Source organism: Antechinus flavipes, chromosome 1 (genome assembly GCF_016432865.1).
Source record: "Antechinus flavipes isolate AdamAnt ecotype Samford, QLD, Australia chromosome 1, AdamAnt_v2, whole genome shotgun sequence".
NCBI classification, from domain to species: Eukaryota; Metazoa; Chordata; class Mammalia; order Dasyuromorphia; family Dasyuridae; genus Antechinus; species Antechinus flavipes.
The window spans coordinates 139689793-139707796 of record NC_067398.1 but is presented as its reverse complement, the minus strand read 5'-3'; the positions used below and the strand labels follow the sequence as shown (position 1 = coordinate 139707796).

Here is an 18004-nt window from a genome sequence, read left to right as displayed (position 1 = left end):
CTGAAGTCAGGAGGACCTGAGTTCAAATCTGGCCTCAGACACTTAACACTTCCTAGCTGTGTGACCTTGGGCAAGTCACTTAACCCCAACTGCCTCAGCAAAATAAATAAAAAATAAATTGTGTTTTCTCAGGAAAGAAAGCTGCTGGGATTCTGCGGGTGGTTGATAAGGCAAGGCTACCATAAGGCGCTGGGAGATTCTGATAGCCTCCAGGCTGGGCTATGGCCACCGGCCAGGCGCCTCAGGGTAAGCATTACAGATAAAAGCAGCACAGAATAAGGATAGGGAGACTTCGGGGACTTCTGATGCTAAACAGCTTAAACTCTCAGCGACCCAGACAGCTCAATGAAATTATACATCACAAAAAAGTGTCAGTGGAGGGGGGTCCAGTACTTGGAGTTCCCTAGAACAATGAAGTCACAGGTCTCTACAACTGCACAAGCTTGTTTTGCTTTTGCTGCTTGAGCCAGGGCGGACAGCCCCAAACTATGTCTGTGTGTCTCCTATTGGCAAATACTCAGTGACATCTGTGCTGCTGCATACTGTGGATCCTGCAATTCAGAGAGCTTGGGGCCTTGGAATGACTATTTCTGCGTGTTTCCTTTGCCTAAATAAACAGCCTGATGTGATTTATAGTAGTGGGACAACATATTTCTTGGCTCACCTTTGATCCCCCATGACATATTAAATATCTCCCCCACATCCTATTACACTAGTTACATTCAAGGGAAATTTAAAAAGGCAGAGGGAATTCTATGAAAATAAGATGAACTTCTCAAATACAGTGTTGGTATTATTATTGGAAAAATAGATCATAAGATTGGTTTTTCTAATTTTTCTCCATATATGAAGGTTTTAAAAATGCCGATACTTTGTTTTTAAAAGGACCAAAAAAAAAAAAAAAAGAAAAGAAAAAAAGAAAAAAATCATGACAACATAGATATGTCATATTAGAGCACAGATTTAGGCCAGGATTTTTTAAGGTCCATGAACTTTTGTCTTTTAAAAGACTATATTGATACATTCCAATGATAGATTTTCTTTGTAATCCTGTATATTTTTTATTTTATTCATTAAAAAAAGGGTTTGTTAACCCTTCATAAAAAGGTTAAGGATGTTAAAAGCCATTTAGTCATTTTACACATGGGGGAAATGAAGCTCAGTGTGTCATAGGATGACAGAATTGGAGCTGGGAAGATATTCAGTTCTTTGCTCAAAGTCATACAAGGGAGAAACAGAGGCGGACCTGGGAGTCTCATCAAGACAAATTGCAGCTGACCGCTAGGTGGCACCATAGTGCACACAGTTTCAAGAAGACTCATCTTCCTGAGTTCCTATCTGGCCTCAGACACTGCTTCTAAAAAAGTTATTCATATTTTCATGAGAATAGAGCCAATGTCAAATCCTTGAGTCCTGAGAAAATGATGATCAGAGAACTTGGAGGCTGTGAATAAGGGGCTTCTCTCCCAGGATTTTTATGAAGATAAAATTAGATGATATTTGTAAAGTGTTTTGCAGACCTTAAAGAATTTTATATTATAAATATTATAAACAAATAAAAATGTTAGCTCTTATAAATATTATTATTAGTGGGTATTCCAAATGGAGGAATATGCTCAGAGCTCAAAGGTTTGGGGTTTGAGTATCACCAAGAAGAATGGCCAAACACTCCAGTATCTGCTAAGAAAATCCCAAGTGGGGTCATGAAGACTTGGAAATGACTGAAATGACTCAATAACAAGCTGGAAATGACTGAAATGACTCAACAACAAAACACTATGCCAAAGTAAAATGAGTAGAACAAGGAGAACAATTCACACTGTAACAATACTGTAAAGATAACTTTGAAAAACTTAGTAGTTCTGATCAACACAATGAAAAACCATGAATTCCAGAGGACTTATGCTACAAACAGTTCCTGTAGACTGACATATATAATATACATATGTGGTATAATATATATATGTATATGTATATTCATATATAAATTATTTATACGACTGAATGTATATGAGTGTACAGATATACATATATATGTATATAACATGATCAATCTAGGAATTCATTTTGCTTGACTACACATAATTTTAATGGATTTTATTTTTCTTTCTTTTATATTGAGGTAAAGAGGGGAACATAAGAGAGAATGTGAGCCTAAAAGTGAAGTTGAAATTTTTCAAAATTGTATCAGAGCATAGCCTTAGATTTAATGAAAACAAAAATAATAATAAACTAAGGTCAAATGATGTTTGTCATCTTGCTTGATGAGGGGCAAAATCTAAATCAAGTGCCATTTTCATTTTTTTTTCAGTGTAATGAATGCTAAAACATTGAATAAGTACCTATAACATGCTAGGTACAAGAAATACAAATTTAAGCAAGGCAGTTTCTGACCACAAAGAGCTTCTGTTCTGATGTCTAATTCTAAGTTTAATTCCAACACATAAAAGAGACACTTGAAAGTGTAATGGGAGGTGGCTGTTATTGGCACCATTTGGAAACAGCCTTGAAGAGCCATGAAGATCTGGTTCAAGAAGAGCTAAGGCAAAACCTCACCAATCAAAGCCTAGTACCTTTCAGGCTCTGTAATCTTTTTTTTTTTTAATAATAGCTTTTTACTTTCAAAATACATGCAAAAATAATTTTCAACATTTACCCTCTAAAAATCTTGTGTTCAAATTTTTCTTCCTCCCTTTCCCCTACCCTGTCCCCTAGATAGCAAGTATTCCAATCTAGATTAAACATGTGAAATTCTTCCATACATATTTCTACAATTATCATGCTATACAAGAAAAAATCAGATCAAAAAGGAAAAAAATGAGAAAGAAAAACAAAAAGCAAGCAAACAACAGAAAAGGTAAAAATGCTATGTTGTGGTCCACACTCGGTTCCCACAGACCTCTCTCTGATGGTTCTCTCCATCACAAGATCATTGGAACTGGTCTCAATTATTTCATTGTTGAAGAGAGCCACGTCCATCAGAGTTGATCATATAATCTTGCTGCTGCTGGGTATAATGACCTCCTGGTTCTGCTCATTTCACTCAGCATCAGTTCATGTAAATCTTTCCCAACCTCTCTGAAATCATCCTGCTGATCATTTCTTACAGAACAATAATATTCCATAATATTCATATACCACAATTTATTCAGTCATTCTCTAACTGATGAGCATCCACTCAGTTTCCAGTTTCTTGCCACTACAAACAGGGCTGCCACAAACATTTTTGCACGTGTGGGTCCCTTTCCCTCTTTTAAATTCTCTTTGAGACACAAGCCCAGTAGAAACACTGCTGGATTAAAGAGTACGCACAGTTTGTTACAGCTTCATAATCTTGAAGAAGTGTTGGATACTTGCTCCTTTTCACCTTCTATATCCTGTCAGTTGCCAAGTTCTCCGAAGCAATACATATTTATAGATAAATAATTTTTTAAAATTTTTTAAAAAATTTATGCAAAATAAGACTGGTGATTGTGGTGATAGTATGCTTGGCTATTTAACAAGAATTAGGGCATATCTATTTTTGTATTTATCATATCAATTTAGTTTTTTTAAATTTCTCAAATAAATGTTCCGTAACAATTTTGCAGTCTCTAATGTATTTGTATAATCACTTATTCACCCCTTTGCCCTCTATAACTCTTAAGTTTCACTGAAGATAGGGCCTTTGTCTTAAGCAAGTTATTTCTTCTCCTTCCCCTCCTTCCAGCAGTGTTCTAAAGATGGAATGCAAATAGAAAAAAATAAATAGTATTTATGTAAGTTTAGGGGTTGTGGAGTGTTTTACATGTTTTGTCATTTGATCCTCAAAAAACCCATCAGGGAAATGCTAATATTATGCCCTTTTTAGAGATAAGGAAACTGAGGGCTGAGAGACTTAAATGACTTCCCAGGATTACACAGCTTGTAAGTACAAGGCAGGATTCAAACTCAGGTCTTCCTGATGCCAACATTCTATGCTGTCATGTAGTTGTCACATAAATACTGATGCTTTGTCAAGTTTTGACTACAATAGTCAATTCTTCCTATACGCACACTTTATTGCCTGTTCATGCTGTGTGATGATCTATGTACAACCAAGACAATTAAAAGGGAAATGGTTCACAAGCTATCAACTTAATGGTTAAATTGGATAGTTTGACTTTCACATTTGCTTCCTTTTGCCCAGCAAAAAATATGACAATCTGCATCTTCCCCTCTGTCTGCCAGTATTTCTTTGTCTTTTGTGTAACGATTCTTTTCTGTTTTTGTTCTTGAGTTATTTATTTTGTGCATCTACTTCAAAGGAACAAATAAATTACCCAAAATGTCATTTGTTCCAGTTTACTTTGGAACTAATCTTATATATGGGTAAAAATACTTATAGCAACTGTGTGTCTTGTGGTAAAGAAATGGGGGCATGCATTGGGAGAAACTTAGTAAGACTTGTAGGAATCAATGAAGAGGTAAAAGAGGACTAGAAGCATTTACACAATGATCACAATGATATAAAGGAAAAGTCTTTTTTTAAAAAACATTTTATTTTTTTCCAACTACATGCAAATATTTTTAACATTAAAAAATTCTCTCTCTTCTTCCTCCTCTCTTTTACCCTCTTTGATGGCAATATAAGTTATATATAAGTAATCATGAAAAATATTTCCATATTAGTCATATAATGAAAAGTAAAAAAAAAAAGACCCCCTCTATTTAAAAAATATGCTGCAATCTGCATTCAGACTTGCATTAATTCTCTCTGGAAATGGATGGTATTTTTCATCATATATCAATTGTCTTGGATCATTGTACTGCCAAGAATAGCGGAGTCATTCACTCATCATACAATATTGCTGCTACTGAAACACCGTTTTCTTGATTTTGCTCACTTCACTTTGCATCAGTTCATGTAAGTTCATATAAGTCTAATTTTTCTGAGAGTATCCTTCTCATTATTTCTCATAGTACAATAATAAGCAAAACAACTTTAAAAGACTTCAGAGAACTTGGACCAATGCAGTGACAATCATGACTGTAGGGAAGAAGGATGATAAAGAACATGTCCTGATTATCCTACCCTTGCAAGAAAGGTGATGGAAATAGAGATGTAAAATGAAAAACATTTTTAGCCATGGCTAATAGGTTGATTTTTCATTTAGTAATAGGTTACAAAGTTGGGGTGGGGGAACTACTGCAAAAAAAGCAATGAGTTAGTGATGTAAAAAAAGTGATAGTTTTTTTTAAACTGAAAAAAATATTAAAAGACAAGGAAAAATTCCTAAAAGCTCAGGAGTCACAAACAGGGCAATTTTGGTATTACATTGTTAAATTGAATATTCACTTAAAGTGCACATCAGTATTCATTACTTTTTGCATATTGAAGTATTTATTGGTAATCAAGTTCAAAGTGAAAATTTTAAAAGAAAGTAAACATGAATCTGGAAGACCAGAAAAAATAAAGCAGAAAATTTTCAGTTAAGTATGAAGTTGCAAACTTACGGAAGTGCTCATTAGTCACTTTTCTATTAGGGCTTTATTATTTTACTTTGATTTAAAAAGTGAACTTGTGTAATGTTATATCTAAGTTTATTAGTGTTCATGACAGTAGTATATCATGCAACCAGCCATCTCCAGTAATCCTGATTTAGATCTTGTCATTGTTTCCAGATGGCTCCAGAGGAGGGAGTGAGGCTGGTGACTTTGCACAGCTCTGTCTCATTTAAATCCAATTCACTTGCAAGTCATGATATCTTCTTGATGTCATGGTCCTCTTTGAGAATGAAGGGCAAACAACACATCATGCATTATTGACAGGATAATTTATTTTCTACAAATATACAATTAATCTAACTAGAGGGAGGAGAGGCAATTGGGGTCAAGTGACTTAGTGTTTGAAGCTGATTTTGAACTCGGGTCTTTCTGACTCTAGGACCATTACATCTAGGACACTAGGACCAAAGCATCATTTAGCTGTCCCTAGTCAATTTAAACGTAATAGTTTAATGAATCTATTAATTTAGCAATTTAATAAATAGTGGAAATGACTAATCTTTACCAATTATTCAGAGGAAAAAAATAATTTTTCTTCACTCTGAACTTAATTTAAAAATCCTTTTGCAAAAACACTCTCCTTCATGTTCCTGGGAGTTTTTTCTTTCTTAAAAGTGATGAACAGTAGATTCTTTCTATTTCTGTAAAAAGCTGCAGTGGCTAGAATGCCAGCCCTAGCGTCAGAAAGACCTGAAGTTAAAATCTGGCCTTGGGCACTTACTGGTTATGTGAGCCTGGGCAAGTAACTTATTTACTTAAGTATTCTCAACTGTAAAAGGGAGATAACAAGACCTACTTCTTAACGTTGTTTTAAGGGTCAAATAAGATCCTGCTTATAGAGAGAGAATTGACTCAAATTTATAAGAACACAAGCTATTCTCCAAGTGATAAATGGTGAAAGGATATGAATGATTTTCAGACAAAGAAATTAAAGCCATTTCTAGTCATATGGGAAAAAATGCTTTAAATCACTATTGATTAGAGAAAGGCAAATTAAGACAACTCTGAGGTACTACTTATACATTTTTCAGATTGGCTAAGATGACAGGAAAAAATGATGATAAATGTTGGAGGGGAGGTAGGAAAACTGGGACACTAATACATTGTTGGTGGAATTGTGAATTGATCCAACCATCCTGGGGAGCAATTTGGAACTATGCCCAAAGGGCAATCAAATTGTGCATACCCTTTGATCCAGAAGTGTTTCTACTGGACTCATATGGCAAAGAGATCTTAAAGGAGGGAAAGGGACCCAAATGGGCAAAAATGTTTGTGGCAGCCCTTTTTGATAGTGGCAAGAAACTGGAAACCGAGTGGATGCCCATCAATTGGGGAATGGCTGAATAAGTTATGGTATATGAAAGTAATTATTATTGTTCTATAAGAAATGAACAGGATGATTTCAAAGACCCTGGAGAGACTTACATGAACTAATGCTTAATGAAGTGAGTAGGACCAAGAGAATATCATACACAGCAACAAGATTATATGATGATCAATTCTAATGGACGTGGCTCTTTTCAACTGTGATTCAGGCCAGTTCCAATGATCTTGTGATGGAGAGCCATCTGCACCCAAAGAGAGGATTGTGGGAACTGAGCGTGGACCACAACACAGTATTTTCATCTTTTTTGTTGTTTTTCTTTTTTTTTTTCTCTTTTGATCTGTTTTTTCTTGTGCAGCATGATAAATGTGGAAATATGTTTAGAAGAATTGCACATTTAATCTATGTTGGATTACTTGCTGTCTAGGGGAGGGGGATGGGGAAAGGAGGGAAAAAAATTGGAACAAAGTTTTGTAAGGATGAATGTTGAAAACTATCTTTGTGTGTATTTTGAAAAATTAAAAATTACTTAAAAGAAAGATCTATTTATAAAAAACACTTAGCACAGTCCGTGGAACATTGTACATACTTTAAAATTGCTTTCTATTTCCACTTTGCCCTCTGGTTCTTATAATGTGTGGAATTAACTTTTGTGATTTTTAAAAATATATCCAAGCTGCTTTTAGTCATGGCTTTCAGGTAGTCTAATGATTCTTAAATTTTCTCGGTCAGTTGCTTTTTGTGTTTTGTTTCTTGTTTAGGCAATTGGGGTTAAGTATCTTGCTCAGGGTCACACAGCTAGTATGCTAGTAACTAACTCATATTAACTGTCTGAGGCTGTATTTGAACTCAGATTCTCCTGACAGCAGGCTTGGTGCTATATCCATCGTGCCATCTACCTGTCCCTGCCAGTTGCTTGTACTATGAGAAATGTCTTGCAGCGCCCTCCTCATTTTCCCAGCCTTTTAACTTTTAATATTTCTTGATGTTAAGACAATGATCCAAGACAATTCTGAAGAACTTAAGATGAATGGTGGAATATATTTTGAGAAAGAAGCAAAAGAACTGGAATATAGAGCAAAGATATCTTTTCTTGGTATGTGTGTTTTCAGAACGACATATAAAAATGTATTTTGCACCATTACACAAGTATAAACCTATGTCAAAATGCTTGTCTTCTCAATGGGAAAGAGGGGAAGGAGGGAGAGAATTTGGAGCTCAAAATTTGAAAAAAATGTTAAAATTGTTTTTACAAGTAATTGGGAAACAAAATATTGAATTTAGTAGTTAATTTCTTGTTTTATGTAGTCATTAGCATATGTCTGCTAAATTCTGTTTTTTAGGAAACTTGTTGCTTGAACAAGGTTTGTAAATCTTTTATGTCAAGCCATTAAATTCACTTCCCAATTCTATATTCCATAATTCTCATTTTTCAATTTTTACCTCTACTACCCAACCCATCAAATCCCTTCTCGTACCCATGTTATTTTAGTTTGACTCTTTGCTTGTAAATGTTTTGGGGCCATTCTTTTCAGGGTTTGTGTCTTGGGTTCCCTGCTATCATAATAGCTTTTAATCATGAGATTTTTGTTTGCTCATTGTACCACCCTATTTCCTGCCTGTGGCCTTGAAGTCTGGATTGGTCCTTGGATTTTGAGCATTGTGTGATTTCAGGGTGTCAGGGACAGCTCAGGCCAGGGACCTAACAAGCTTTGATTTCTGCTAATCTCTGACGTGGCTTTAGGTCTGAGCAACAGCTTTGTAGCCTTGTCACAATTGTAGTCCAGTAGCCCTCTGGTGGACGTAGGTACTAGCAGTTGGCTGAAAAGCTCTGAGACTCAGGAACACAGACTTCACTTTGGTCTGGAAGGTGCTCCCCTTGTAATTTTTCTACAGGCTTTAGACTGGTTTGGAAGACACAACTGACACTCAATATACTGCTGAGTTCTGAGTCTCAGTGCTTCTTCTGAACTTGCTCCTCAGCCTGGAGTTCAGGCCAGCTCCCTCCCCAGAGACCCCCTTTCCCAGGCCACCCTGGATCTGTGACCCAAAACTGGGTAGAATGACAAGGCTGCCAGGTGGACTAGATGACTCTCTCAATTCTGTGAATTTGGGAAATGAGAATGTATATTAAACTATTCTGAAAGACAAGATGGAAAGACATGGATCAGCTAACTGTATAATTTGGTGAGTTTAAAATTTGTTTAAAGGATGGACTACAAATGATGTCATTAATGTTTCACCATTACCTTAGGAGACTTAGTTCTGTTGATGTACAGGGGATCTTGAAGTCAAATCCAAGTTTAATTTAAATCACCTCTGAATTCCCTTCTAATTCTCAAGAATCTGTAATTCTAAGGCTTTACTATAATTCTATCCATTGAGATATATTAACTTTCAGAATTCATCTTTTTGATGAAAAAACTAGAAATTTTCAAGTATTATGGAGCAATAAATATAACCTATGTCACCTGGCAAAAAGACTGCCTGGAAATAAAGGCATATAACCATCTCATATCTAAATAAGAAATATTTTAAGAAGGACTATTGACTATTGAGATAAAACAAAACTTATTTTAAAAACAAGTAACCTTTGTTCAAAAACTTTTATTTACTATAAAGACAAAACACCAAAATAGGTACAAATACTATAAAATTGGTTCAATGGGGTAAAAACTTTTAATTAAAATATCTTGATATATTTAAAATAACAAAAGGATACATTTAAGCCAAATTCTTAACCCAGAGATTTTTGTAACATTTGCTTGCACAGTAAGGTGCTAATAGAAGTTAGCCCTTAAGCCCTGGAAGTCTTAGGAATCATAGTCACATAGCAAATATAATTTCATTGTGAAAGTGAACTTTGGTAGAAGAAAATCTATAGGACACCTGAGGTAGTAGAAACTGGAATAAACAGCAGTAGACGCTATTTACAACTTAAGTACCAAATAACATTAAGAACACAAAATAATTACACAATACAATTTTCAGTCCAGCTTTGATCCAAAGAAAATAAGAATATTACATCACATCTGCATTTAAAAACATACAAACACACCACACACACTCACGCATGCGCACACGCGCGCGCGCACACACACACACACACACACACACAAACAAAACAAACACCACAATTACCAGCAAGCTGAGGGAAATGCAAACAAACTCAAACAAAATGCATTTTGACATCTAGAGGCAGTTTGAGTTTGAAATGTGGTAGGCATGGTGATCTACAAAGTAATACTGATTAGCTGAGGTTCATCAGTTTATACAGTTTACATTTGTCAGAAAACCTTGATCTGACAACTGATCTTCCAGTATATAAAATGGCAAGAGTGCATCCTTTAAAGCTTGCACATGAGAGACTTGGAAACAATCTTATTAGAATTGTGAAAATTCTAAGTAGTTCAATAAAGGAAAAAAAAAAAAAAAAGAAAGTCAAGTACATTACAGTCAAAGCTACCAAACTTCACATTTCAGTACTGCTGTTGTTGGTTTTTTCCTTTTAACTCTTCAAAGATTGCCAATCCTCCAAAACAAAGGAATGTAAAATTTCCCTAAGAAACACACATTCACAATTTCTTAAAAAATGGTACATATCCCTGTAAACCTGGAACTTATTTTGCTTCCAATTAGTACTGTACATTTTTAGTGTACTATATAGCTTATTTAGTTTGTCCTGAGTCTTTGAGAATAACCAATTCTGTTTCACTCTGACAATTCAACTGGCCTCTGAAGAGTTAAAATTTACATTAAAAATTATATTAAATAATCAGTACTTGATTGAAAAGACTCATCCATAAAAGCCCAAGAACAGCTGCCATGTTCCTTCAGGATCACATGCATCAGATTCAAAATCTTGCCTCTAAAACCATTAGGAAATTGTGCAAAACCCAAGGAAATAGTATAAATGATATTCTTCACTCTTAGAATTGAACATTTTTTCAAGTTCCAAGATAAATTTCTTAAAAACACCTTTATTTAGAAAAAGGTGAAACTAAGGTATAATTTCCATTCAATTAGCCAGATCAACTGAGAATAAATGATGTATGGCAGAAAGAAAACAGCAGTTAAAATGTTATTATCAGTGGTGAGAGTGAATCAATTTTTATTATACCCAGAGTAAGACTTAATTTGGTGTGAAATTTTCTACTCTTTGCCAGAGGAAATTGCTAAAAATGAAAAAGATCAACAGATACCAAAAAACCTGGATCTTGATCATAAGCCAAGTAAAAAAAAGTTGATTTTCCATTTTCTTTTTATAAAACCGGCACTAGCAAAACCTAAATCATTGACTCAATGAAGGTAGTAGCACTTTATATTCCAATTTAACAAGAAAACCCAATAGCAAGATATTTAATGAGATGTGTTTTATACTTAATTCTAAAGTTTTTGTTTTATTATTATTGTGTGGTTTGAAAAGATCACCTGTCCCTGAATGTTAAACAAAAATAAAAACAAAATGAAAATATGGAACCATAACTCTTAAAAAAAAAAAAAAAAAGAAATGAATGGGCCAACAGTAAAAATGCACAATGATCCACAATTGCCCACTTAAAAAAAATGAAGGCCAAATGTGGGTTCATAATGGAAGCATCAATTCTTTTAAAAAAATTTTTGTTTTCTTAAAAAAACAACAACAACAAAAACAAAACAAAACAAAAAAACAACAAACACTACTCAAGTAGTGCCTACTCAGGTCTAAAAGAAGAAGATAGTGATTTTCTTTATAGCCAGTGACCAAAGCAAAAAACAAAAACAAAAACAAAAAAAACAACAAAAAAACCAAAAACCTGAACGGAATTGCAGAATCCCCTGCTCATGATCACAATGTGAAATTGAAGAGTAATTGCAATATTAAAATAGAACCTGAGCCCCTCAGCTGCTAATATTGCTGAAAAAGTGCTCCAAAAAAAAATAAAATTATGCATCTGCTACTAGTTATATGCAGACTTAATTGCTTTCCTGTTCACCTAGGGCCAGTTCTTTGAAAGGCACAGTTTACAGTTTCTGCACAAGTTGTGGAATTTTGCATACTGAGCTTAGGTAAAGATCTTGATTTGTCAATCACATACTTCGGTAAGGGTCCTCCACTGGCCTCAGTTTGTTGTTTGGTGGATTAAAGCCAGCAGAATGATTCACGTGGTTGTGCTCAAAAGCACTGTCAAGAGTTTTTCTTCTATTTAATATCAGTTCTTTAAAATCATTTTATATAACTGGCTACCAGGTAGTACGGAAGACTGGATGCTTCAGTAGCTCTCTTGAAGGAGGTCTGTCCTGAGGTTGAAGTTCTAAACAACGAAGAGTCACATCTCGTAAGCCAGGAGATAGATGTGAGGGTATTGAAGGAGCAGTAGTTGCACTAGCGATCTTAAGGAAAAAAAATAAAAAGAATACCATAAAGATTATCACAAATCTATCTTCTGATCTCTAGAGAGAGGTTTCTTTAATGACAATACATTTGAAAGCTACACAAATTCAAGCAGAGGTTAAACGACTTGTCAAGGATCCTACAATAAAGGATGATTATTTAAGAGTGGAAAACCAGAAGAGGATTGTGAATTTAGAGATAGAAGGAACTCAGGTAGTCCCAACCCCTTAAATTTACAAATTGGCTAAGGGTCTTTCTAATGTTAGATAGAGACTGAAGGATAGAAATACAATAGCTTCCAAACCTAAGTTCTTATTTTACAGTTGCTCAGACATAGTCATGTTGTATTAAACGTTTGATGAAATTTTTTAGTTGTGTTTTTGCTTCTCTCTTATTTACTTCCCAGATGCAGTTCATCTTCTTCATTTTGTTTTTTTCCTTTACACTTGGTTGTCTTTAGACAGATTTCTTTTGGGTTTACATTGGAAAGGAAAATACATGACTAATCTAGCATGTCAAAATTACTACTTTTTGCTTTATTTAATATTTTGAAGTAGATATGAAATGGAAACAATTTAAAATAGCAAAAATCCCTAATTTCAAAGAGTTAAGAAAAACTAGTAGAAAGAGCTTATCTAGATTCAGTTGATATATAAGTTACTGAAATTAAAGTTGAATCTCAAATGACCCAGTCTTATTTCTTGTACATTTTTCCTTTTTAAAGAAACATCATAGTCCTTACTAACTAGTGGATCTATGAACTACAAGGTTTGTTCCAACATTATTATACTGCTGCAAATTCTACCTAGACAAAATCACCTCAAAGATATCTATTTAAAATTGCAAAAGACATACTGATTTGCCATTTATTTGTGACCATTTGTTTTACAGTTTTCACTAATGCAAGCTAAGCCCACATCCCTAGAAGTAGAAAAGCCAAAGTTGGAAAAAGAAGAAAAGTGAACCAGATGAGTGTGTGGAGTTTCTGAAGCAAAGAAGACAGAAAATACAGAAAGAGGGAGAGGTCAATAATGTCAAATGCTACTGAAAAGTCAAGGAGAATGAGAAGTGATAAAAGACAATGGGATCCAGTAATTAAGATATCCTGGCAGACCTACGAAGCAATTGTCAATTGGGCAGTTGAGGCAGCAGCCAGACTGCAAGATGAAGTAGTGAGAAAGCTGAGGCCTTGTGAGCAACTTCTTTAGAGACATGATGGCAATCTGGAGGAGTTTGAAAACCAAAAGAAGGTTTCATTACTTTGTTCTTTTTTTAAGGATTGGGGAGATTGGAGCACTTCTATAAGCAGATAGGAAGAAGCCTGGGGAGAGGGAATGACTGGAGATCCATGACAGACAGAATGAGTTCTGAGAACAAGATCTTGGAAGAGAAAGGAAGGGGCAGGACTGGAGTGCAGGCAGAGATTACTCAGGAAAGAGAAGAAAGGTGAAGGAAAAGAGGAGATAGGATGGAGACTCAAAAAAAAGGAAGGGGCACGTAAAAAGAACCTCTGAAAATTTGTTTTCATGTTAATTTGGCAAGTAGGATTTCAAAATCTAAGTCCTTAAAAGATAAGGCAAAAGTAATTTAAATAATTTAACATTTTGTTAAAATTAATAATTTTACGTTTTCTCTAGAATCACTTATTCAACCTTAATTGGTTCAACCTACTTAAGTTAACATCAGTACACAGAATAAAATACAGTTCTAGGCTTACAGAATATTCTTCTTAGGAGATAGTTTAGCAAGAATATATGAAACAGTGCCAAATATCTTAAATTTACCTTAAATATCAAAGCAAGATGATTAGAGTGTTTTTCTGCATTCCAAGGTGGTTTAGCACAAGTCATTTCTATAATAGCACAGCCAACACTCCATACATCACAACTCCGACCATATTGTTGACCTCTTAGTACCTAAAATGCCAAAAACAAAACCCAAAAAAGTTACTGGGAAATTTTATTAAATATTCTTGTTCCCAATCTAAGAACCATAAGGAATGAAAATATTATTCCATGTGCTATAAAGTATAATAGAAAGAAAATAGTTTTTCATTCAGAAGACCTGAGTTTAAAGAAGATCACTTTTCTCTTCACCTCTCTCTGCTTGAGCAAAAGAAGAGGCTTGAACTACTAGATAATACAAGGATACTCCCAACTCAAAAAAGTTTGATTTTTATGTAGCTAGTCTTTGACATCCCATACTGGCCTGCTTTACCCAGAAACGTAAGTGGTAGCATTACATTTTGGAGAATTTAAGAACTAACATACTACAGAAGAGCTGTGGAGAGAAGATAATTTGAGTTCTGAAAAAACCCCTAATGGCCTCTTCTATTCTAACTCCTATTGGACCTCCTCAAGTAAGTCATCTATTTTTTTCCCTTCACCAGAGACATCGATTCATTCTTTGTTTTCTACAGTATAATTTTAAGTAATAACTAACATTTTTATAGCACTTTAAGTTACAAAACCTGTTACTTATAATTTCTTTATATGAAAACATGAAGATACTAGGCACAAGAGGGAAAACCTAAGATTTAATAAGACTTTCCTGGACACAGAGGATTGTTATTTTAAGAAAAGTCTTGTCCTTTAACTAACAAAGACATAGGTTACATGCCTCTAAGATGGATTTATGGCCTCCTGTGATATAAAAACACCAAATCAGATGCTGCCTCTTACCTCAGGTGCCATAAATGCAATTGTTCCCAACAACTGTCCCTGAAACTCTCCAGCGCCTGTTCCTTTTGATGCCAATCTAGCTGCAGCTCCAAAGTCAGCAATTCTCAATCTCTGACCTGTGCTGTCAATTAGCAAATTGGCACCTGTCAACAGCAAAGCAAAAATTACAAGTGAGACTCTGCTAAAAGTAAAAATGCAAAACATCATCACAAAGATATTTCTGGTTAAGACTGGCAGGAAACTCAATGAAATGTACTCCACTCTCAATTTATTTCAAATAGAGACTCTGGGCCCATCGGCAAAAAGTGGAGGCAAGAACATTATTAGATTTGGAATCAGACAGACCCGGGGTTCAGAGCTTGGTTCTAATATTTATTGTTTGTATGAATCTTGGAAAAGTCACTTCACCACTTCTCCCTTAGGCTTATCACTTTTAAAAAGACTAAAGGAAAAAGGCATAAATATTTAAGAAAACATAAAAGGAAAACTCTGCTTAGAAATCACACTAGGATTTCAATAAAATCACCCAGAAATTTAGATTGGGGATTAGCCTAAGAAATGAAATTCATTTTATCAAGATCAAGCTTATGAATTTCAAATCAAATGCATGATATAACCCTCCAACTGTAGCTGAACCCAAAATAATCCCAAGACATCATTTGATTTTTAAAAATCCCTATGTAAATGCACTTTATGTATGAAATACTTGCAATAGTAATTCAAAACAATGACAAAATTAAGATGATTAAAATGAACTCAATGAAAAAGGATTTAATCGGACTTATTTTAAGGTCTTCCTGAGTCCAGAGCCAGTGCTCTATCCACTATGCCATCTAGTGCCCCACCCACTTATTTTAAGAATGTCTAATGTTAACAAGTAATTCTGAATTGAAGGAGTAACATTGGTTTTAAAAAATAACTTCTAGAAACATGCTCCCACAATTTCAGTTTATAAGACAGTATGATAGGAGATCTATTTTCAAAAATGCCTTTACTCTGAAGTCTTCTAACTGCTACCAGGTATATCCTTTAAAAAAAAAAAATCCTACCTTTGACATCTCTGTGAATGATCTGATTCTCATGGAGATAAGAAAGGCCACGAAGCAATTGCTCAGTATAGTTAATAACTACTGACTCCTTGAAAGCTCCATATTTACTCAATAAATGAGCCACAGATCCTCCTGTAAAACAAATGCATCTAGTTACAAGCATTATAAATCGGATACATTAAGTAAAACTTTGTGACACATGTCAATTATCTAAACAATCAACATTTTAATATGCTTTGACATTTAAAATATCAGATTCATATCCATCATCAGAAATAGAAAATCAAAAGCATGGCTCTTAGCTCTCATACTAGAGTCAATTAAGTAAACAAAACTTCATTTGCTACTGAATTTCCTAAATGGCTGCAGCATATCTTTAACCTTTTAGAGTAAGAGACATTAATTTTAACCATTTTAGATGAGAACTTACGGCATCATTTCCTTGCTTTCTAAAAAAGACCTAATGATTATTTCATCTTTTCTTGATGATTTTGTTATAATTGTTTTGGAAATAATTATTGTATAATGGTACTCAGTGGCTCACAAGATCAGAGTCAGAAAAAACTGTGTAGATCAGAGCCACCATTTTATAGATTATAACTATATTTTATATATATATATATACTGACAACAGCAGCTCACATTTGATCTGGGGCTCTAAAGTTTGACAAGTGCTTTACATCCAGTATCTTGCTTAATTCTCAAAACCACCTGGAGAAGTAAGCGCTATTCTTGTCAGCACTTTATGGGTGGGGAAACGGGCTGGGGGAGGGGGGTTGTATATGCCCTTATGTGAGGTCAATGAACAATAATTTCACATTCAAAGTACCCGCAGTTAAGCCAAGATTTAGAAATGGATTTGTCCCCTTTTTGTGCTATTCTGTGCAAAAGTGGAAAGTGACAACAGAGATCTTAGGGCCATCTTGTATATTTTGTTGCTGCAGAGAATGATATGACCAAAGAATTAATCACCAAGTAGCCAGTCCTGTGGGGACAAGTGTTTCTGACTTTGAGAGATGAACCTTTGGCAAAGAGTTTCTGGGGACAGGAAGATTCAAATCCTTTCCCACAGGGAGAAGCTGACAGAAGTTATGCTCCATTAGATAACCTTTTGGAATTCAACATTGCTGCCACTCAAAAAGGAACTTGTGTAAAACATTAAAATTTTAATAACCACATATCTAGGTTTCTAGGGAAAAGATAACATTTTAACAATCTAATGTATTTTAAATATTTGCTAAAACTATGCTCCAGGTATCTAACAAGGTTCTAACATAAGCATCAGAGTTACCTGCCATCCATTCTATGAAAAGATTATAATTGCTCTTCTCACACGTAGCACCCAACATTCGAATGATATTAGGATGATTCAGATGGCTCATCATCCTGATCTCTTCTCTCAGTGCTTCAACTACCTCCTCTTGCTCAGAAGATGTATTCCTGACATATGTCACCTGTTTAAACACAACACTGTTCAAGAAAGCACTCCAATTTGAATTTTTACTGAAAATATTTAGAAATGAAATCTGAATTAATTCATATCAGCAAATAGCAACCCAAACACACATAGATCGACATGTTCAGGGGCTTAATAAATGTTTGTTGAATGAAAGTGGTCTTTATGATGCACAAATCAATTTAAACATGCATCTTCTTCTGGGTTTGTAAGCAATAAGAATCTAGATTCAGAGGCAGGCAGGATATCAATAACAAAGTGAAGGTTACCAAGTAAGAGTAGATCAGGGTAAAGTTACAACAAAAGATTATAACTGAAGCATGCACAGATGACATATTAGCAGAAAAGTTTGTCTGTAGTTAAGTAAAACAATATTAGATGCTCCAATTTTGATATTGCTGCCTTGATTTTATCTGCGACAAAAATCTAATGTGATATATGATAATGAAGACCTAATAATCACTTGAATTTCTATGCCTATCCAAAAAGTAAAGATTAAATTACCCAACAACCATTATTAATGGTAATATAGCAATCAAAACAATAGCTTAAAAAGTAGCTGGATTCAGTGCTTTACTATATTACTTATGCTAT

General features: G+C 34.6%; 1 protein-coding gene across 1 annotated transcript in view; it reads right to left on the bottom strand.

Annotated features, from left to right (window-relative positions):
* Window positions 1–9442: 9442 nt before the first annotated feature.
* MAP3K1 (mitogen-activated protein kinase kinase kinase 1) overlaps window positions 9443–18004 on the bottom strand; it is a 70593-nt gene continuing 62031 nt past the window's right edge. Inside the window, exons 16-20 of the mRNA XM_051990887.1 lie at window positions 17246–17408; window positions 15955–16086; window positions 14906–15048; window positions 14009–14140; window positions 9443–12223 (exon numbers count right to left, since the gene is read on the bottom strand). Coding sequence (XP_051846847.1) covers window positions 12074–12223; window positions 14009–14140; window positions 14906–15048; window positions 15955–16086; window positions 17246–17408 — 720 coding nt within the window. The 3' untranslated portion in view covers window positions 9443–12073. The remainder of the gene's footprint in view (window positions 12224–14008; window positions 14141–14905; window positions 15049–15954; window positions 16087–17245; window positions 17409–18004) is intronic.